This window comes from Camarhynchus parvulus, chromosome 1 (assembly GCF_901933205.1).
Source record: "Camarhynchus parvulus chromosome 1, STF_HiC, whole genome shotgun sequence".
Taxonomy (NCBI): Eukaryota; Metazoa; Chordata; class Aves; order Passeriformes; family Thraupidae; genus Camarhynchus; species Camarhynchus parvulus.
Genome location: NC_044571.1, coordinates 41,833,364 through 41,857,075, shown reverse-complemented (window position 1 = coordinate 41,857,075; position 23,712 = coordinate 41,833,364). Strand labels below are relative to the sequence as shown.

The window sequence follows — 23,712 nt, the reverse complement described above, 5'->3', positions numbered from 1 at the left end:
GCTCAGGAAGGTTCCATTCATACGTTAACAGACTTGATATTATCTGAATGTCCTCCAGGAACGAATTGAATAAAAACAAGACTCTGCTCCCGGCTGGGGTGGTCAAAAGACATAGCTTGGATTTTACAATATTTTATACACAAACAGCATGAATTATCTCTACCATATACGACATTCCTTAACCTCTTTTCCCCAATAGCCCCTGGCTAGTAATAAAATTTTACCACTTGAATTTACCTGAAAAATATTCAATATAGGAATATGATGAGGCTTAACAAGTAGGCAAAGCCATCAAACTTGGACTTTCCTGCTTCATTACTCCTACAATTTTTTTTCTCTTGTAAAAATACCCTCCTTTTAGTACTGATCTACCCAGTTCCTACCTTTTGTCACTGTGAATATGCAGCCCAGACAATTCACTAATTACACGGCAAAACAGCTGGAAGGAATCTACATATCCTTACTTGCCATTTCTAGGAGATTGCCATTGTCAACTAATTCCATATTGATCACATTACTATTTAGTGACCACCTTACTATAAACTTTATATTGTCTTTTGCATCTTGACTCCACGTTTCTCAGAGCAGGAAGGAATGAGAACAAGTTGGGTCAATCTGTTGTCACTTGTCACCTCGAATTATTGTATAACTTATCATCAACCAAGACTGCCAATATTATGTATGCATTTATTTCTTTCTCATGAGTGTGTTGTTGCTGACACCGCACAAATAAGACATCCCACAGCCCTTTCCACCACTCTGATTCATGCCCTTTTTAAGTCAGTGAAACAATTCACACATCAGTAGACAGTGAAGGAGAGGTGCTTGTGAGTACTTGTGAGTACTTGTGAGTGATCAGAGCAGTTTTGCCTCGCTCTCTCTCTCTGAGAGGACTGCTTTTCTTCGCAGGTGCTTTTTTAGTTGGCATGGTGAATCATAGGCAATCAGCAAGAATGCTCTCAGGTATATAGTCTGCATTTCAAACTTCGTGGGTGTTACAAGTAGGATGACTTTGACCATTCTTCACATCACTTTCTTATCCAGATACTGCTGCACAAAACGTCTAAGTGCACGATTTGATCATTATCTCCTGCTGTGACAGTTCTCTTTCTCTCGGAGCTTTTCCTTCTGCTTATCTGGGGGTTTGATTTCCAGATTATCAAGGACTTCCCTTTCTATTTATGATTTGTACCTGGGCAGTACTTAACCTACTTCTCTACAGCAGGTTTTTTTTCCTCACAGGGAGCACGAATCTGAAAGAAATGAGCCCGCTCTCTTTTAAGTGAGAGGCAGTTTAGATTTTTTTGCTCTGAGAAGAAAGCAGAGTAGCTACTTTTTATTAAGAGAGTGTCTTAAAATTTACGTTCCAGAAGAAATGATGGGGTTAGAAAGCCTAATAGCTGTGAGATTCCTTCTTTGTTTCTGTGTACTGGAAAACTTTTCATTCTCTGGGAGTGGATGGAAGAAATTATTTCAGAGATTTTTCACCTTAGTGTTGTCCTCGAAATTGTAGGAAAGTAACAGATGGAATCTGTACCTCAAATTCTGTTTAATGTGGGATTACTCTAAAAACAGACAAGAAAGATAAATATTCTTCCACAAAAATTGCAGGGCAGATTTTTCAGCTCAGTGATATCTCATGGGATGTAAATCCTTGTATCCTGGAGTATTTTCTCAGCTTGCATCTTTGTAAGTCAAATAAATTTTCACTCCCACCAAGTTTGTTTGAATTTAATTATGTTTCTGACAGGTAAAACAGGATTTAAGAACACTTTAATATTTATATCTGAGTGTTCAAACATTTTATTTTGTAAAAAAAATTCTTTAAAGTGTCATTCAGAAGTGAATCAAGAGATTAAAAAATAAGCTTTACACAAAATATCTTGTGACTTCTGCTTTTCAAGTGGCTTTCTAAATTTAGATTTTCTGTATTCAGATCATCTGACAAGTAATTTTCCTAGTTTCCTAAAAATAGAGGAGTCTACTCTTTTTCTCTGTAAATAGAGCTTCAGTCTCACCAAAGTAAACATCTGAACATTTTGTCCTTGTCTTTTTTTGCTCTTGACTTTGTAGAAAAATTGTGAAATTCCACAACTCACCTCTCCAACAGTTATTTATTATTTGATATTCAAGCTCCTGCTGTAATCTCTTAGAGACTTCCAGCCATTATTTTCATATGGTTGCTTTCACAATTACATGTTGTGATAACTTAGGCAAATTATAGATAAGAGTGATGCCCATAGGTAGTGCTCAAAAATTCTGATGCATAACTTTTAGGGGTTTATATACTTAAATCCCTTTATAAAGGAATTCCTTTATTCCTTGTAATATTTTATGGTTTCTCATCTCCTAAATAGAGAGGCAATATTACTACACCTTCCAGAATTGTGCACATACTGGAACACAACTGACATGACAAAATAAGTGAGAAAAATGCCTCAAATTTTAATAGGCACTTGAAAGAAAAATAGTTGCCATGTTTCTCATGATTTCAAAGTCATGGAAACTGGCAAAGGACATCTCAGTTGGACAAGAACAATGGCTAAAATTTCCTTTTCTTTCTTAGTGCTGCATGGTTTGTTATCAGGTAGTAAATGTGTCATTTTTATTGTTACATTATAAAACTTATCTAGGGTTCAACTATATTGACCTAAATTTTTTCTAATTATTTAATGAACACCTTGTAGTATATATTATACATTTGCTAGAAAAATATTTTCTGGGATATTAATATATTAAAATTAAAATGACCATGTTTTGGCTCATCATATTAATAAGATGTACTATCCCAGGATTGTGGGAATTTTGCAGCTGCTTAAAGGGCTGTAGTTTTTTATTTTCAGTTTGATATAATTCAAGCACAAAGTCATATGTACTAGTACAAAGCTGCAGTACTTAAACCAGCTCTTCTAGCTTTCAGTTAACTGTGATGAAATTGTTAAAAAGATAGCTATTTTTGTCTTTAGGAGGTTAGTATTGGACTAGACTTTTGGTTGATATTAGGAAATATTCTCAAATTTACCTTCTACAACATAAATTCCTAACTAGGTATGGCTGATGCAATACTTCTGTTTTTATATCAGATTATGCTATCTGTGAAAGCAGTGAAATGAGCTTAGCTTCTATGAGCAGCTTCTATGAGCCAGTCTGAAGCAATGAGAAGTACTTCAATAGAGCATTCAAAATCTTATTAATATTTATATGCAGTTATAATTGGATACATAAGACATAATTTCAGCTGAAATCCACTGAAAAGAACTTTCTTGATACCTTGACTGTTACATTAAATCAGCAATAACACAGTGTTCATGAAAACAGACAAAATATGGACAAAAAGAAAATTTAATTACTTGGATCCAACAGTGAGCAGATCTTCTCTGAAGAAAAGAAAGAGCAAAAGGAACAAAACCATCATTACCAGCTAAGCTTTACCTGCTTTTCCCAGTAATAAAAACAAACAACAACAACAACAAAAAATCAATAGGGAATAATTGTAACCCGTGGAGAAGAAAATGTCAAAGGTATATGGCAAAAAATAGTCACTGATTGTGCTGAAGTTTAGTCATTGTCCTGAAGTTAATTAAAGATGAAATTAAAGAAAACGCTCTTAGGATGTGTGATCCAAAGGTTTCTAATAATCTTGTGTGCCATGTAAAGTGTGCTTTGTGATACACCTCAGTCTGATCCTGGTTACATCATTGCTATAATGGGTGGTCAGAAATTACAAGTTTTGTGCTTAGGAGAAATTTCCTCAGTACTAGCACATTGAATGCAATTCTTAATTAAAGGTTTTTTCATCTTCCTTTTCTTCTGAAATTACAAGCATGAACAACTAATCCTTATGTCCCCTTTGATCTTTAAATAGAATATTTGATAGGAATGCTAGAATTAAATTGTGGAGGATTTTGGGACAGGAATCCCTAGAATTGTACCATGGAGTTCTCTACAGATTAAATTTCTGGTAAAAGAATGTAGGAAGACTTCTTGAAGTTAGTCAAGACATTCTGATGTATGCAAGTTAAAACTCTGACCTTGCCTCATACATAAGCATTTCATTCTGCAAGGATAGTGAAGGGCTTAGAGGGGAAGCCATATGAGGAGCAGCTGAGGTCACTTGTTCTGTATAGCCAGGAGAAGAGGAGACTGAGGGGAGAGCCCATTGCAGTTACAGCTTCCTCATGAGGGGAAGAGAAGGGGCAGGCACTGATCTCTTCTCTGTGGTGACCAGTGACAGGACTGAAGGAATGGCCTGGAGTTGTGTAGGGGAGGTTTAGGTTGGATTAGAAAAAGGTTCTGCCCCCAGAGGGTGGTTGGGCCCTGGAGCAGGCTCCCCAGGGCAGTGGTCACAGCACCAGCCTGACAGAGTTCGAGGAGCTTTTGGACAATGCTCTCAGGTGTGACTCTTGGGGATGGTGCTGTGCAGGGCCAGGAGTTGGACTCAATGTTTCTGATAGGTCTTTCCAACTCAACATATTCTATGATTCTGTGACTCTAGTCCTATATAAACTCTTGAGATAATTAGGCCATGAATAAAATAATGCTTGGGAAACATTCATTTTTCTATCATTAAGTAGATGGACTATACAGAGATCCAAAAATAGTTTAAGGATGCCGGTACCTCAGTTTCTCAGACCGTGTGCACCATTCCTTTGCTGGACATACATCAGCTTGCTGAGAGGAAAGCTGAGTGATTTAGCCAACACTTAGGTGTAAAGACAGTGATTCCTTTCAAAATTCTCTCCACTTACGGACCGTTTACATGGGATTGCAGGAATATATCTCACCCTCATCTTGAACACCAAATGGGAAAGAAGTAGAAATTTCCAGTTTTAATCCAGCAGCTTGAATGTAAATGAATTTGTAAAGCTTGTGAAGAATAAAATCTAATCCTCTTCTCCTTCAAAATATGGGCTGTTCTAAAGGCATTTTTAAAGAGTGTCTATTTTCATGGCCAATTGGCTAGATTGGCTGGTTCCTCCCAGCAGTTTCCCCTACGAGGTCTTCATGCTAAGGAATTACTCTGTAGTTTCAAATGAGAGGAGTTCCTTTGGGTGCGCAGGAAACAGAGGAAGTATACATGTTCCCTGATGTGATCTCAGAAGTGATTCATTTTGCTCATATTTGACAAATTTTATTTTATGCCAAGAAATGACAGGGTTTGGAAATAAGTATGGTGTATGGACTTACCGTGTGAGTTTAGGTATATTCAATATAACTTTGGAAGAACACCCCTACCTTATTACCAGACAACATATACCAGCTACTCTGGTAAGAAATCTCCTATAAATAAAAGAGAAACTGTGTCTCAACATATTTGATTCTTCTAAAGGTGACCAGTTGTTTAATAAGTTTCTCTGATTTTTTGTATCAGAAAAAAAGATTCATGTTCGTATACTTGACAAAGCCAAGGATTTTGATTACAAAAACAGGTCAAATACATTACAAAGCAGTCTGCAAATGCAGTGTTACAAGAGAGTAAAATTTCCTGGCTTTTACCCAAATAAGTTCTCTCCTCAATTATTTATATTTGCAAGTTCACCATTGCAAAATCTGTCTTCTAGATGAAATAATATTCCTCCTAGACTTTCTGAAGGGGGAAAACAAGTGTTCAGTAATGAAGCCCTTAAGAATATTGCTTTTGGGGGGTTTTGCATGTATGCAAAAACATGCATTTAGGTAAAGTTGAAGCTGTCAGAAAATGTTACAAAATGCAGTAATGTAACATGTCCTGAAGCTACTAGGCTCAATCAAAGCTCAGAAAGGCACTTTTCTGATGTGCTGTATTCCACGTACACTTATGCTAAAATGAAGCTGTCCTAGTCAGTCAGGGAGACAGCATGCAGTAGTGAATGACTCCTCTGTAGCAGTTTCCCCAGTTATGTCATTCAGTGTGATCCAACTGATTTATATGATTTACGTATGAACCAGTTATTTCTAGACTTTGAAGTCTATGCAAATTTCTCTGCTGCGATTATTGTAGAGCCAATTGCAACGTGTTTGAAAAGACAAAAAAAGAAAAAAACCCAAAGTTGTACCCATGCAAAGATGTTACTTACAGAAAAAATGTTGAAACTCCTGAGCTGAGAAACACCTCTCCTCAGGAAACGCAGGTTTTGAGGTTTTGAATACCTCTGAATGAAATTAATATCTGCTTTTTGGCTGGTCTGCAGAAAAGTACTTAAATGTGAGAGGCTCTGAATATTATTTTCTTTTAAGATGGAAATGAGAAATGGGCTTTCAAAATGCATTTCATAGCATTTTCCAGCAGCAAGAAGGTGGTTGAAAATCAACTTTCTGTGATAATCTCCAGATTTCAGGAGTTCATAGCTTTCTGAAATACTCACACTGTAAGTTGTATTCTTTTTGGTTCTTACCAAGATTTCAGAACCTTAGACCAAAGTTTGACTATTTTTTGCACAAGAGATAAGTCAGCTGTTATTGAGGGAATAAAAGATCTAACTGTATTCTTTGAAAACAGAGGTACAGAAAAAACAGCTGAAGCTGAGAACTGAAATCTGGCTGCTCACTGAAGACTAGGTTCAGAAAAGCACTTAACTGCTGTAATATAGCATTTAACTTTTAACCTTCAGATTCCACACAAAGGATGTGCTATTGGTAAGATTTCCCTGAGCCACAGTTTGGATACCTAAAGGCACACCAGTACTGCTAAGTGACAAGTGAATATGGAGCAGGATTGAGAAGGAGACTCATCCCTTGCTTGAGTCACAGCTTAATTGTTACCCCTCTTCACAGATGTGTTTTGGACCTCTCCAACTGTCTCTCCATGCAATGCACTTTAGGCAGGATAGACACTGTCTCCAGAAACCTGCATGAACCTGTCTTGTTGTGGCCCCCTCCCTTCTTTCAACACTGAGCAGAGCATAGTCTAAGCCCTATGAAACCTCCGGTCTCACTTCAAAACACACAACATTATACTTAGCTTCCTTTTACTCCCACTGCCTGCACTACTGACTCCTATTATTCAGAACACTTTGAGCTGAAAAATAACCACCCAAAATAATAATTGTTTATTTTAGTCACTCAGGCACTAAGTGGAACCCAGGGGAGGTGTAGTGCCAATACGATGTGGTAGTATGGGATGTGGCCAGCTTAGAGCAGAAGGTGTGAGCAGTAAGGGAAGTGAATGCAAGCCAGCAGGCACAGCAATTCATCTGTGCTTGTATTTTATGTCACCAGTGTAGCACATTCTGAAACCAAGTTCTGCAACATCCAGCTTGATCAGCAGGGATCTGCTTGTGCTAGTCTTTATCAGAGAATGATGTAGATAAGTCAGATGCAGATATAAATAACATGAGAGAGGCTTCTGTAGAAACCTTCTCCATCTGCTCTTTGCTTTGACCCACCTCTTGGCTGCGTCTCTTAAAAAAGATATTACTTCACTCCTAATGTAAGCAGAGCACCTTGCTTTCTTGTAAAATACTGTTAATGATGCCTCCATTTTGTATGAGATATTAAGACATTCAGGCAAGATATGATACACCTGGGTCCTACTCATTCTTTTTGGGTGGTTGGAAGTTATCCTGACTTCTTCACTGTGCAGTGTGACCAGAAGTACTCTGTTAAAGGACTTGTGTAATGTGACAAGAATTTAAGATTCACAGGGCCTGTGTAAATATGTACTCTAACTGGCCTTTAGGGTCCTGTCCTAGCAGATGTGGGACATGATCTGGATCTCTGGCAGAGTAAAGCACGATCACTAGTTTTCTCTCAGATTGCTCTTGTTATAAAATAAGGCTTACATAAATATTGATGCCATCTGCTCTATATGAAGACAAAATAAGAAAGGTAATCTATAATATAAAGACAGGGACTGTCTTCTCTCTTTTAGATATGTTTTTCAAGAATTAGATTGACAGGAGGTTTTTGTGTAAGATGAGGATCTTATAGGTATATGTCAGCATAGTACCAAAGTGGATTTGGGACGGTATGGATGGGAAAATGTGTGGATTCCAGCTGAATTTAGGGGTCAACTAGGTGCTGATAAGTTGACATTGACAAGACTACCAGAACAGGGAAGAAGCATAACTTTAGGCATGAAAGGAACCTAACTGTTAAAACTCTCAGTACTCACAAATGAAAATATCTCTGGCTTTTAACAGCAATTTCAATGCAAATTTGAAGATTCTGTTGTTGATCGTAAATATAAGTATTCTGCTTTCTTCCTTCTGTGGTGCTAGTCTTTTTGTAAAAATTGACCTGTTCTAGGTTTGGAGGAATGCAGCAGTTAGATAAGTGACTCTAAAAAGTAGTTCTGAGCAGAGAAAATAATAAAGTCCACCTTTTGTTAAATTTGGATTTTCTGCTGTTCAATAAGGTGTTCAATAAGGAAGTTTCCCCTTGTGCTTTTTCTAACCAATGGGTCATTCATAACATCATTTTCAACGTGGATTCTTTGATATCTATGAGGAACTGACCTCATGTTTCACCCTTTTCCTCAATAAAGGCAGTAATAGAGCCTCTCTCCTCTTTTTCTCTCAGCTGTCTGTTTAAAAGAAAAAAACTTTTAGGATCTTAATGTTCTGAGACCTGAAGTGCTCAGTTAAATTTGATTGAAACTGGCTGATGGTTCAAAAGCTATTGGAAAAGGATGGGTAAATATACCTTCACACATACCATCAGTGTTCTGCTAGTAAAGTGCAGAAGTTAGTCCCTAGGAAACCAAAGCAAAAATCCCTTCTGAGCACATTCAGAAGCATATGCTATATCTCAGAACCATTTTAATTTAAAAATGCCCTGTGTAAAGACTATGTTCTGTATAGTTCTCTAAAAATCAATGATTTAACATCAAAAAGGGAGAAACAAATTCCAAAGAAAAAGAAAAGAAACACAATTTTAGTACAATCCAGATAATATGAGTGACATCAATCAGCTCAGCCTGTACCACTGTACTGCAAAGTTAGATTCATGCTTTCAGCACAAGTTACCATAATTATGGAAAAATAGTTTAATCCCTTCAAATTCATGTCAGTAGAGATACATTTATTCATAAACCAACAGGCTGAGTGAAAGGAGTGCCATTGCTTTGCAATCTCCTGTCCAGGAATTTTGAAATCACTGAGGAGCCTGCAGCTCTTTGTCATTGCTCTAGATTGTCAATCCAGCATGAGATGCTTGTGCTCCACTGCACCATGGCAAGATGCTAATGTGAGTAGTACCTAGTGTGCACTTTTAATCCAAGTTAGAAACTCTGGCCTGAAAATGTATATTTTACTAGTACATATGACTTTTAAAGTCTGAGATTAGAAAATTAAATACAGAAGAGAAGTTCACACGTGCTGACGTGCCATGCTGATGTGAAAATTGAAATGCGTTAGATTGTCTATAATGCTTTTTGTCACTTGAGATGTCAAAAGCATACCAAAAAAAAAAAAAGAGAAAAACCCCAAACAAACCCTGTCTGATCTCTTTATGAATTTGTCTGAGAAGAAAGAAGGTTATTTTTGTCTGAAAATGGAATGATATCCCTTTGTCATCGTGTAGTTCAGAATAAATTTATAGAAACCATCAAGATTACCCTGGATTTACTGTGCTTTAATAAAGAGATTTTACTCCAGTGCTGGTGTGACTGACAGTTCTAGCTTACATAGGAAGAGTGAGAAGCCTCCTCAGGATCCTCCATGCTAGGATCAGTCAGTTACTATCCAGCTGATTCCCTGGATGTTTTTCCTTCGCTTTTCCAGGAGATTTTGTGTGGGAGGGCTCGGGAGGCAAGCACTGCTGTCAGTAGGGGAGTGTTGATTTTTGCATTCCTGAAAGTTGCTGCTGTGCTAAATGAAGATAATTGGCAGGAGTCGATTAGCTTTATAGGAGGGTGTTATTAAGGGTTGAGCTCTTTTCACAAATTGCCCCTTCTGCATTTACTGCTTGAGAGGCATAATCTCAGCCATCCAGAGATTCACAGAACAGGAGATTGATTCCTCCTTTTTCTTTTTCTTTCCCTGCCTTAAACTCTGCAGGTCAGTCCCACCCCAGGGTGCATCCGGGCGTTAATGAAGATGTTGTACTGCCCTTACTGCAGAGGACTTCCCACTGTGAAACCTTGCAACAACTATTGCCTCAATGTAATGAAGGGCTGCCTAGCAAATCAGGCTGATTTGGATACTGAGTGGAATCTGTTCATAGGTAAGAAGAGTTTCAATATTAGTGGAAGGAAACTCTGGTAATATCAAATCTCTGCAAGGTTCCGTGAGGTTAGAAGACGCTGTTGGTCAATATTCAGAATGAAGCAACTGCAGATGCAGCTCGCTTTCTAATTGAACTTCATGGCTTGCAGTAAGAAATGACTGCTCACCATGCCCTAAGCCAGTCACGTTTCACATTTCATATTTCCAAAGGAATGGTGTGGTGTTACGGCTCCTGAGCTGAATTATTACATGCTATTTGAAATGTTGAGAAAGATTTGGTTGAGGATTTGATAACAAGCTTAACATGGCAGAAATAGTATGTATTACAACTGAAAACCAGGCTCTTGCAAGCTGAGAAGATAATAACATTGTATAACATTCAGTCAACATAAATCACAACAGCTGCTGTTCTTAATTCTGGTAGTACACGGTCAAAAAGCTTTAAAAGTTACATATATGAGAAATTATTAATTCCTCATTCTTGCTTAAAATATGCTAACATCTCACTGCCAGTGTACTGAATAGTGGTACGAAACATGCAGCGTCATGTTAGAATGGAACATAGAATATTTATTTAAGAAAAACTGCTCCCACAATTTATTCACATAATTCTTCACTCAAATAAATGGAGAAAAAGAAAGAATTGTCCCTTAAAGAGCCATTCATCTGTTCTGTAGCAAAACAAAGCAAAAAAAAAAAAAAGCCAACCAACAAAAAAAAAGCCCAAAATCCACAACCAAAAAATAACCTCCCAGAGGAATAACATATAACAAGAAATATTACTTTTCAAGTTGCTTTTGGTGATAGGATGACAATTAGACAAGGCTGATGATAATATGGAAGGGATGGAATAGCTAGTTAGCCCAGACAGTAATGAGTGTCATAGTCTAGACTGGATTTTGGAAAAATAAATGCAGCTGGAAAAAAATGTCCTAACACTTTATTGCAGCTAAATAAAGGAAATTTATTTTCTATTTTTGGAAAGATAAAACATAAGCAATCTCATTCTGCTTAATTTCAAACCCCACTGACCAATGTGACTTTGAAAATTTGACTCTGACTCATTCATGGATTTTTGCTTTACTCAGCAGCGCAAGATGGATAGGGAGAAGAAAACAGGATGAAAAATGAATCAGAGTATGAAAAGTGAAAACAAGCATTGAGCGTGCTATAAAAATAGCATGCAAACAACAATATTAAACAAATGATGCAGATACATTTGCCTTCCTAGTCTCTTGTGCTGCTTTAAAGAGTTGACATAAGAAACAGTGCTGTATGGAGGGATACCCGTGAGATTACTGGAGTAAAAAGGAGACTCTAAATATCATCAGAAAGCTAAGTAGGAGCTGATGGGAAAACAATTCTAACCTGTTAAGGACATTGCAAGCTACTTCCCTTGTCACTGAATGATAAGCAGCGCTGAAATGTCACTAATTCTGATTAAAAAATAATAATGTAGGTTTTTAAGAAAAGAAACCCCAAACATTTGAACTTAAATAAACAACAGAGTTTTTTATTAAGACAAGCACCAGTTTAAATCAAAAGCTGGGAGTTAAAGTTTGAGCTGTTAAGAGAGGATTTCCTTTTCTGGTGCTTTAAATTCAATGAGAGCCCTGGGCATGGTGAGATGTGTTGGAAAGCGTGGAAATGCTTACAGATTCAGACTTTCAGAATCTTTGCTGCAAAGCCCTTGTCTGCATCAACGTCTCTTTGGTTTTGATTGCTCTTGCTCTCAGAAAATAAAAACTGCGTGAAAGCTTGTATGTTATGCTAAAACATAGTGCTAATTTATTAAATGCCATGTCAGACAGGTTACTATGCAATTATCCCTGCAAGTCAGTGATGACAAGGCAGTATACAGTACAAATACATCGAATCATATTTCCTCTTTCTTCTAACTAAACAACTTTCGCTCTGTAACTTTATGGAGAAGAAAATAGAGGAGATACAAAGATTTTCATGTGTTTGGAAAAGGTATTCTGTTTTATCCCATTTTTCAGGCCTCTGACAGCTTTGCTGAAGATGAGGGTCCTTCCTTTATGAAAGACTGAAATGAGGCAAGTTGTCTCTGTCTCTGACAGCTGTCAGAGGCTTTCTAATAACACATGCAATTCCCTTAGTGGTAAACACAACAAAACTTCTACTCACTGAATTAAAAAGAACAGCAGTATTTTACAGCACCGCTGAGCTATGAAAGATTGGAAATAACGCATGAGTAGTTTTTATCCCTGTTCCAATACTAGGAACTATGCACTAGTGAAAAAAAAGATAATTTTGTGCATTAACAGTCTCTGCCTAGGCAGGAATCCCAAATGTTAGTGCATATTCATACACAAGATAGTTTTGCTTAGCTCATAATCTGTGCATTGCAAAATAGTTTTGCTTAGTTCATAATCTGTGCATTGCAAGGTTGTCTTGATAGAAGTTGGTTCCAGGAGGAAACTCTCAGATATGTTTGCCAGTAACTAAGTAAATCCTGTGGTCTGGACTGCATGTCCTGATATTGTTCTGTAGTTACAGCAATGGTCCAGCAACAGGCAAGATCTGCACCTGAGGAGGAGCAGAGGAAAGTAAATGAGCTGTTTGACAACAGGATGTGTTGCATGTTTCACCTAGCTTATAAACGTAGAAGTCAGGACTGAAATCACATCTATATAGCACTAATAAATCTTGCCTCTACTTTCAAAGCTAGGGAGAGTGGGACAACTTCCCCTAAACATCTGGTGCTTTCCAAGATTTTATAGACTGTGAAAATTGGTAGGAGGTGAAACAGCTGCAGCAACATGAAACATGGCTTATTATATATTTCCTGGTTTGTCACCTTAAAGTCTGTGTCCTTTTTGTGTAACGTTTCATTATAGGCTTTTTGTATTTTGTTGCCTATATTACTGCATGATAAAATCCAAATGTTGCATATCTCATTCTAGCAGATCATCTGCAACTCAGAATTTTGCCTGAGAAAGGAAGACAGTCTTTAATATCATTTTATAATTATAAAACTGTAATGAAAAAATGCTCCTTCCAGGTATTTATATAAAATATTTAAGAGGTATTTAAAAGCAAACCCGCCACACTGACTTTAAAAATGTGTATTTTGCAAAGCTTGCTTCTGATGTTTTGCCTGTCAGTTACCCATCATAATCTCCTTTGCACCAGTCTCAAGCAAAGTTAGCAAATGCAAGATAAAAAGCGTGAGCAGAGGAACTGTACTGCTGAGGAAGGAGATTGCCTCAGGGAGGAGTTGACTGATTCTGTGGAGTAGGGAAAAGGGGATTTTTCTCTCTCATGGCCCAACAGATATAGTCAAAATTATTCTTCTCTCCATGGAGCTATACCAATTAACAGCAATAAGAATCAGGCATCCCACTGTTCATTCTGTCACAGAAACAGACGAGATGGATAAAATTATTCCCACTTACAAAAATTTAAAGGCCCTGTATCTTAGGGAATGGCATCCAATTTTAGCAATACTGTTGTTACTCCTCTTTCTCTTACTAACCTGTATTTAAGTCCCTGTTCCTATCTTGAGATTCTTTGACTTTCCTTAACCTTAGCTTTCCCTGTAATTGGTCATTTGTTTCCCTTCAACTGCTCTTCCTCTCCAGCAAAAATATCTGCTGAGGAATGAGCCCACCTCAGTGGACACCACACTTTCTCTTCGTATCCGTGTTCAGCTTCAGAATCAACAGCTGCAAAAAGATTATTTCCATGAAAGCAAGTGCATCTCGTTCTGACAGCTGCCTTAATTACAGGTTCAGGATGGTAAAGTGGCAATAACCTATTTGTATTTTGGAGAATTTCTTTCACAATTAGCCGTAGACCTAAGTTTCTTCTGTCTTGAGACAAAAACATAGATGATATTAAATCTGAAAATCTAGCAAGATTGTGAGCCAAATATGACAATCCTTATAGAAGTAATTCAGCACAACAGAAGAATAAAAATCCAGGTAGTTGTTTTCATCATAGTAATTACTGTATCTGAGCTATTTTTGTGGAAATCCCAAGTAATTGATAAATGCTTTGTTGCTGTAGTTAGTGATGCAGTGTAATGCCTGTGTAGCAGTGTATCAGATGCAGTCCATGAAGGTTTGACACTGCATGGCTATTTTTTTTTCCTTAAAAATTATTCAATGATAACTCATACTCACCTCAACCATGTTTTATGAGGCAGGAGATTGTGGAAAACACTTGAGAAGTTGTGCAGTAGCAGACACTGCGCCCCTGCCTGTGAAAAGGAGCCAAGAGTTTATGTCCACAGCCACCCCTCTGCTTAGAGTGGGGAGCAAGTGGCTTTGCTCTGTGTGTTCCATATTTGATAAGCTCTACTGTGCAGCAAGGCAGATCAGCATGCAGGGTGTTCACACTGCAGGATTCAAGGCCCACAGAGCTGAGAGCCAGACACCTCCTACTGCCTCCATCCTGCCAGGCTTCACCAAAGGAGAAAATCATATCTGCAAGGCTTCAGCAAAAGATTCTCCTGCTTTCTCTTATTGTCATTACAATGGCTCTGCATTACTAATTAACATTCTTCCTGTTGTGCTTTAAGAATCCCTTTTTTCTTCCCATTAGTATGACTCAGACACTTACCTTAGGAGTTCTCCTGAGGAAGAGTATACCATGCAGTCTCACTTAAAGCAACTTGGTTATTTTCAGAAAAAGTATGCAACGAAACCTTAACTACTTACTCCTAGTGAAAGTTTTAGTGATGAAAATATGCAATCAACTTCATTTACTGCTTATAAAAGCCCTCGTGTCTCTGTGCTTTCTCTGTTCCACGTGCAAGGATAAACATTTTCTTTTAATGCTTCAAGAGGCTACCCTGATTGGACTTTTTTAATGGCTTATTACAGGATTAACTGTCTTCAAGATTCACTTTGGTTCAGAGAAAAATCAGTGTAATAGTAATCCTTTACTATTTTCTTGTGTTTTTTATGAGGTCTCGAAGCAACCTTCTCTTCTCGAGGCTGAGCAGCCCCAACTTACTCAGCCTATCCTTGTAGGGAAGGTGCTCCAGTCTTCTTATGGACTTCGTGGTCCTCTGGATTTGCTCCAATCATTCCATGTTCTCATGCTGGGGACACCAGAGCTGGAGGCAGCACTCCAGGTAGGGTCTCAGAAGAGCAGAGTGAAGGGGCAGAATCCCCTCCCTACCATGCTGGTCACGCTGATTTTCATGCAGCCCAGGGTTCCACTGGATCACGCTGAGGTTTTCATCAGCCAGCACCCCCAAGTCCTTCTCTGTAGGGCTGTTGTCAGTTACCTCTCCAGCCAACCTGCAGGTGTGTCTGGCACTGCCACCATCCAGCTGCAGAACCTGGTGCTTGGCCTTGCTGAATTTCATTGAGTTCATGCAGACCCACTTCTCAAGCTTGTCAAGGCGCCTCTGAGGCCCTGGATGGCACAGACCTTCCCTCCAGCACGCTGACCACACCACACTGGCTCCAGCTTGGCATTGTCACACACACAGGCTTGGTGTCATCAGCAAACTTGCTTGGCATGCACTCAATCCCACTGTCCCTGTCACCTACAAAGAAATTGAACAGAATTAGGCCAAGTACCAGCCCCTGAGGGACACCACTCATCACTGGGCTCCATGTGGACAGTGAGGCATTGACCACAACTCTGCGTGTGGCCATCCAGCCAGTTCTTTTTGCACTGAGTGGTCCATCCATGAGACCCATGTCTCTCCAATTTGGAGACAAGGATGTCATGCAGGACAGTGTCAAACCCTTTCCATGAGTCCATGCAGATGATGTCAGTTGCTCTGCTCTATCCACCAATGCTGTAGCCTCGTCATAGAAGGTTGCCAATTTGTCAGGCATGGTTTCCCCTTCATAAGGCAACACTGGCTCTCACCAATTACCTCTTTGTTCTCCATGTGATTCAACATCATTTCCAGGAGAATCTGCTCCATCTTTCCCTTTTATTTATCTTTACATAGTACAGAGCAAAGGCTGGAAGTCTGCTATAATGCTCAGTAGGCAAAAATCTTGTTCTGGCTTAATCATGGTCAGTAAGAGCTAAATCAGAGGTTTTATCAACTTTAGGTACCAGGAACTTGAATATCGTTTCTCTACCACCCTCCTCCTTAATCACTATATGAAAGTATACTGTGCTGTTTTTTATATGTTAGCCTTTCACAAAGACTCTGGGAGAAAAAATGTTTTATTGCTTCCTCCATGGAGAGGCACTGCAAAAGATTCCTGCAGCCCTGGGTGCCATTATCCCAAATTCAGAATTTCTGGTAGAAATTAATCAATGAGCATAGAATGGACACTTGAATACAAACACTAAAAGTTTGTAATTTGCATCTTGTGCTAATATAAAAATTGATAGAATTCATGGTCAAGACAGCCTACAACTCAAACCCAGAATATAAAGCCTTGTTTTCAGCTATTATATGCTTTAAAAGTATTTAAAATTTTAGACTAAAACCATCTTTCCTTGTTTTGTTTCTGAACTAAAGTTATCATGATACCTCAACTGAAACCACCTTTGCCAACTATCAGAATGAAAGTAAGGAAACTTATCTTTACCTAATGCCTTTCATCTTTTCTGCTTACTTCTTAAAACAACTTGAGCACCTCCAGAGTTTGCAGAAGTAATAGTTTCTCTAAGTCTCTTCTCTGTACAGACTGTAGTAGCTGTTATACACCAATATCTATTCCCATTGTTGAAGTGTCAGGGGTTTGGTGGATGGCTCAAAGGGTGTGAAGCCACATTGTGGTTATATAGTAAAAAAATGAGACCCCTAGTTCAGAATTATTTTCCCCTACTTTAGCTTATTTTTACAAAAACAAGGGACAAAGAGTAGAGTATGATATGTTATACAACTGCAAATCTGGTTGATCAGAGACTGAGAACAAGATTTGCAGATGTAAATCTAATCTTTTTTATGAGAAAAACTTTTCATGTACTTCAGGCCAATTAGTATCCATAATGCATAGGTAGCAACATGAAGGAATTTGTACTGCTATTAAAAACACAGGCTTAACACCTGTTAACAATTATGTCAGCTCAGGTTAAAGATGTGTAATTGTACAAATGAAAAGTGAATTCATCTTGACAATACCTAATTAAAAGTATTTTACTTTTTAAATTCTCTAGTAAGCAGTAACCTCCATGATCCCATATTTTCCTCTTGTTTCCAAAAATAGTATAATCAGTGCCCACAATTTAAATACAATACCAAGATCTGATAGTTTAGAGTACACAGGAGCACCCCTGAAATAAAGGGGACATCACCATTCAGTAAGGTAAATAATGTGCAGAAGAGGGGAACAGAACTTGTTATTTCCCACTGCTTTTCTTACCTCAGAAGTATAAAGAATAGGCAACCTGGGTGTGTAATTCCTCAGATGGAAATGAATTCAGCCTGAGAGAAGCGCTCTGATGTTGTGGGACTGCCAGCAGAATGCAAAAAGCACCAGCACTTGCCTGCTGCTTAAACTCTACTTATCCTGCCAAATGTCTCTGCTCCCCTGGGGCAATATAAATTCTTACAAGCAACTCACAGCATCCATTGCCCTGTATGTTTGCTTTAGGATGTGTCACTGGAGAAAGAGATCCCCTATTGTAGGACTGTGGGGATTGTGCTCCTATTACTGGATCAAAAGAGCTGGGAGTCATCTGAGTCATCTGGCCTGTTCTTGCCAGTGACAGCTTGTTACTTGGGGGTGCATCCTGGAAGGGGGCTAATGGCTTCACTCAGAGTGCCTCCTGAAGACTGCAGCTCCTAAAGAGGGACTGTGGATTTCTGAAAATGCAAATGTTTAGTTGAATGATAGCAGCAGATCTCTTGGGACTGTGAGCTTTGACATGTCCTGTGGAAATCACATATGGAGATTAACTATGCCATCCTCTTTAAGGCACCAAAGATATTAGTGCCCATCACCCATCATCAGCTACAAATACAGGATCAAATTCAACCATTCTAGAATTCTGTCTTTGGCATGCAAACACAATTCTCTTGAACTGTATGATTTCTCCACATGCAGAAAAAGAAAAAGCTTCTCAAAACTTGAAGTGATATGAGAGTCACGTACTCAGCATTTTGAGCAAGGCCCCATGTTGACTGCAGCGCTTAGATGCTACAGCTTCTTTTGAAAAAACAAGACTGATCAGCATTGTCAAAAAGTTTAAAAGATTTCATAATGAAACCATTGGACCCAAATGATGACTCTTTAGTTCCATTTTCATTCCTCATCTCCAACTCCTTCATATTATTTCACATCAAAGGGAAATGTCTGTCTAGTACACATGAGCACAGTTTGGAAGTTGCAGAGAACAGCAAATTTCTCTCTGTTTATATTCAGGGGAAGTGCTGGGGAAGCTGTTTTACTACTGCCCTTAAAATGCTATGAATTAACCAAGGGATGTTGCATAAGATATATCTAGAAACAAGAAATACGTTCATTATTTATTGCTCAAATACTTTGAGGTTCTGGGACTATTATTTCGTACTTTTCCAAGTCCATAGTTATGCCTTCCCAAAGGACACCTTGCTTCCAGGAGAGCAGTAAACTGTGCTGCTATTTCTGTCCTAGGTTACCATGCATATTAGCACCTCAAAGAGTTTTCTCTTCAGTGGAGGATTTGATGTCTCAATTAATTGCATTTATGTAGGGCTGAATCCCTGTTTACCTGTTGGGATATCCCTCAGGCACTTCACTGTGCTGATCTCCCTGTTTCACAGGGAAGGGACCAGCTGTAGAATATTGTGCCTCTTACCTGATCAGGTTTCCCTTCTGGTTTGGGGGATTTGGGCCAGCAGGTCTCTCTGGCATATGAAGCACACACCCAGACTACAGAACTTGGCCATGCTTTTATAGTTCAGTTACCTGAAAGAGCTACCTCCATGCAGTTGTGCATTTTTTTTTTTTTTTTTTTTTAAGGATTACAAATCCAAATGAAGAACATGTGCATTTCATTTTACCCAAAGCAGGTGGGACTAAATATCATTTTCACTGGTTTGAACTTGCTATTTTGGCTGTGCTTACTTGAGGCAATGCTGTATTACACTAGCAAGGGTGAAAATTATGTTATTTCTAAAAACACGTCTTTGGTTAAATCCCCATTTGACTTGATCAGTATTGATAAACCTGAGATATTCTGAATTCTATTTTTGGCAAACACCCCGAATTTTAACGAAAAAAAATAATTGTGCAATAATTAGAATGTTGCCCGGAAGAGAACTGAGTTTTATTTCAACTTAAGTTGAAATAAAATTTATGTCTCTGTCCATATTTTTGCATTTTTTTCTGCTTGTATTTAGCTCCACTTAAAACCTCATATCTGAGGAAAATATTGGTTGCACCATGACTCCATTTTATACATTTAAAGTATTTTATCTTGGCATCTGCATCCATTTTAGAAAACTGCATAAATAAGAAACAGTTTTCATATGCTGAAAATAAACTTGAAACTATATAATATCTTGAATTATATGTCTTTTCTGATAAATTGATTTACTAACTATTTCAGATTCTCTAAACATGTTAGAAACAAATGTCAAATTATTCAAATCTCCATTATTCAGGCAAATGTAATGGAGAGATAAATGTAACTCAGAGCAAATTTGTTCTTCAAGTAACTATCAAAACACTTGGTTATATCTGAAAATACTTTGCTGAGTTTATTATACAATATCACAATGATGTCAAAGCAAAACTGACATTGATTTGCTTTGTATTATAATTTTGAACCATTGCTTTATGAGGGCTAATCTGTTTATGATAATGTCTTAGGTAGCATATTATCCATTTAGACTCACGGATTTCTTTTTGGAATACAGAAATAAAGTTGTGTTGGCAACCAGCCTTAATTTCTCCTTACAAATAAACCCTAATGCTGCAAATGAACAATACACACATAGATAAACACACGCACACAAAATGTGATTTTTGATTATAATCATTCTGTCAGATTCCATTGACGAGAAGTCTGGGGGCTTCTTAGTATCAGTTCCTTATGCTTTTTCAGTTCTTGAATTTCAGAGGAAGTTTTAATTTTTCTTGAAGATGAAAAATTAACCCAAAACTCATCTCATTAAAAGAATTCAAACGTGTAGACACTCTCAGTCTAAATCATTGCATTTTCTTTACTTTTTGACTGCTTTTTCAGGTCTCTTTTGAGCTATGCAAATATTATCCTAAGCTGCCAAAAGCTCTAAACATTGTGCAAAACCTGCTCGATAATCTTGTAATAATATTACAGATTTTATATATATATGTATAATACATATTATACATATGCATATATAAGTAATATATTATATGTAATATTAATACAAGATTTATGTTCTTAATGTAAACAAAATATTCTCGTTCCTCAATGTCAACAAAATGTTTTCTTTTTTTCTAATGAAGCCACAGAGATATATGAGGGCATTGATTAGACTCAGTCACTTTACTTGTTTTGGAAAGGCTTTTTAAAGGTAAACTAATAGAAGAAGGCGAAAAGTGTTTGGCTGAGCTATAAATTTCTCATAACTTGGCAAAGAGACTGTGATAAAGATCCCTAGGTAGTAGCCCATATCAGTGCCAGATTTAGTGGAGCAAAAACTTGAAATCAATGGAGAGATTAGAATTTTAGTAAAACAAAAGATTCAGGAAGTAATTATTTCTTTCTGATAAGGGTCCTATGTATTCCCTTCTTGTAATATGTTAACCCTACGTTTTTTCTTATAAAGAATGTTTTATCAGAAGCAGGAAATACTAGGAGAAATGTAGATTTTTTTCCTTATCAACAGAAGATCTTACCATTTCCAAAGTCAAAATAAGTATTTTGATGCATAGTGCTATGATAGAGCTGGTATGGGCCAAAATTCATTGAGCATTTTTGCAAGCGTGGAATCTAAAAGTGTTCTGATGCATTTGGGAAATTTCAATGAATTTAGAAAGTAATGTGAAAAACTCTGCTCTTGTATTTTTTATTTCTCTGTGTTACTCAGTGTCACCTGCCCTGTAATATAACATTCAACATTCCTTAATGTCATTTATATTGCAAGTTAACCTATGGGAGTTTAAACTCCCATAACATGTATTTTTCATTTAGCCACCAGAACTTTCCATGTCAGTAGGAACTCACCTTCATAATATCAGACTTCAATTTGCAGCAGCAAAGAGCCTTTTTATCTGTCTTGTCTTGTTAATTCTTAAAATACATTAATGAAGGAGAAACTAGCAGCTTGAAAAATAAAAAATGCAATTTTTGTTCTGCTGGATATTTGCTGCTGACCTCAGAAGAGAGTCCAATTTTTCAACTAAATGATGCATCTCACTGTAATGTTAGAAAATGAGATGAAGGTCAGTCTTCACTCTCAGTGTGTAGGTTACAACACCATATTGCACTTAACTCAACTGTAGAATAAGATGAAAACCATCACTAAAACAAATGATGGACCACAGAGAATGGACAGTGCCGAAAAGGCAAGAAATTATCCTGAGCATGAGACAATAAAACATAGAACACTCACAAGATTCTAGCTTGGATTTCACAAATGAAATGATACAAAAATTCTTCCAGTACATTTAGCTCTTTTAATAAAACATGTAGGATCAGATCCACTGGCCTTTAGCTATACTTCAGCTTCCTTATTTTTGTATATTGATGAAAAGAAGGAAATTAAGAGGATATAGACTCTCTACTGCAGGAACAGGAGTGACAGTTCTGGCCACACACAGCTACAGTTTGTGATTTGTGTTTCATCTGTACACTTAAAAGAAGGGGGTTATGTATTTCTTATGACAAACTAAAAATTAACCCATGAATATTTTGTCCGTTGAAATTTTGCTGACATCTGCAGTGCTGACAACATACTTTAAATCAGGTTCTCCTCTTTGAACTGCATTTACTATTTGGTTAGCTTTTCATGAAAATTAGAAAATAAAATATTTGTGTTTTCTTTTGGATTTTTCCTGGGAGACTTTCTGTTAGAAAAATATTTGCATGTAAGAAATAAGAGATGGTTGCTCGAAGTTACACTGATGGCTAAAAAGACATTTCAGTAATACAGAAATCTTCTATTCTAGATATTAATTACTGATATTCTGATTTTTAGAAATGAGGAATAAACATGAGAATAAATATGAGAATAAATCACTTTCAAATTATTAGATAGTTTTGAGGCATCTCATGACATTTAGTTTGCTTTTCTTCTCCATATACTACTAATATTCTTACAGTATCTTTCAATCTTTCATTGACACAAGTGTATCAATCTTACAGTATCTTTCAATCTTTCATTGATACAAGTGTATATTTGGTGGTTTGGTTTTTTTCAGATGCAACTGCTAGAAAAATACATACAGAGCCTAGTTGTCCAACTGATATGTGTTTTGAAGAGTGTAAATATCAATTAATATTTTAAAAATTAAAAAGAAGAAAAATTATGGTAATATGCAAGTCATTTTAAGAATCCTCTGAAATTTCCATTCTAATCAAACTTTTCTATAAAAGCATAATAAAAGGATTATAAATTACTCAGATCAAAATCCAGAAGGACAGTGTGGCAGAATTTTAACTGATGCAAATAATTTGCTAATGGAAGTATGTCAGCGAAAAATACACGAAGATCTAATTCCACCTATGCTGAATGTATCGATAAGGAAATAATTCTGAAATTAATTCAAGCTACTTGTTACTGAGAGATGAGAAAAGCAAGTACTTATTTTTCTTTGTGTAAAGCACCTCCAAGCTCCTCATCAAGTCTGTCAGTTTCAAGATGTAGAAGAATTCTCTCCCCTTACAAAAAGAAATTTGTTATTTGGAATATCTAGTTACATAGGCCATGAATTCTAAAGCAGAATTACTGAATAAAGTCCAATGCATAGGGTAAGGGTAGTCTTATATAATAGGTGAATTCACATTTGTTTGAAATCTGGTGATGTTAAACCCAAGCATGAGTCCAGACAAGAACTGATGTGGAGATACCACAGATTCTCTTCCAATCTGCCTTGTCCAAGCAGAACAGGCTACGGGCCCCCAACTGATAGATAGCTACTCTTTACAGGGAGAGAAACCATCAAATCCGTGTAACTTGCCCTCTCTGGAGAATAAACATCTCAGAGGGAAGCAACAGGTTACAAATAGCTTTTTCCAAAGTATTTGACACTGAATTTTCTTTTGTTTTCTTGTCTTATTTGGTCTAAATGGTCCAAGTTGTTTTGTTTTGTGGCTTTATAGTGCTCTGCAAGTGACAAGAATGCAGTCCTTTCCAGCTATGCAGTTTCACTGGTGGTGTTTGTGGGGGTTTTTCTAGTTTTGCTTACCTCTTACTTTTTTTAGTGTTCTAAATAAATATGCAAAGCATGTTGCACATGGGATTCATGTAGTATAACTTAATCAGCATTGTAGGAAATGTGTTTCTACTTGCCACAATTCATGGTTTGTTTTTCTAAAAGCATTCTATTTTATTGTCACTTTCACCTCTGTGGACTTCTGAAACAAATGTTTAAACTGAATAACATTCCATTTGTTATGCATGAAAATAATAAGCATTTATGAGGAAGAGTAATACATCTTTCAGCTTTTAAGTTGGTCACAAAACCTGTGTGTTACCAGAAGT

The 23,712-nt window shown here is 37.3% G+C and overlaps 1 protein-coding gene across 1 annotated transcript in view; it reads left to right on the top strand.

Annotated features, from left to right (window-relative positions):
* GPC6 (glypican 6) overlaps window positions 1-23,712 on the top strand; it is a 727,318-nt gene that overhangs the window by 510,993 nt on the left and 192,613 nt on the right. The window contains exon 4 of the mRNA XM_030946960.1: window positions 9,978-10,143. Within this exon, the coding sequence (XP_030802820.1) occupies window positions 9,978-10,143 (166 nt within the window). The remainder of the gene's footprint in view (window positions 1-9,977; window positions 10,144-23,712) is intronic.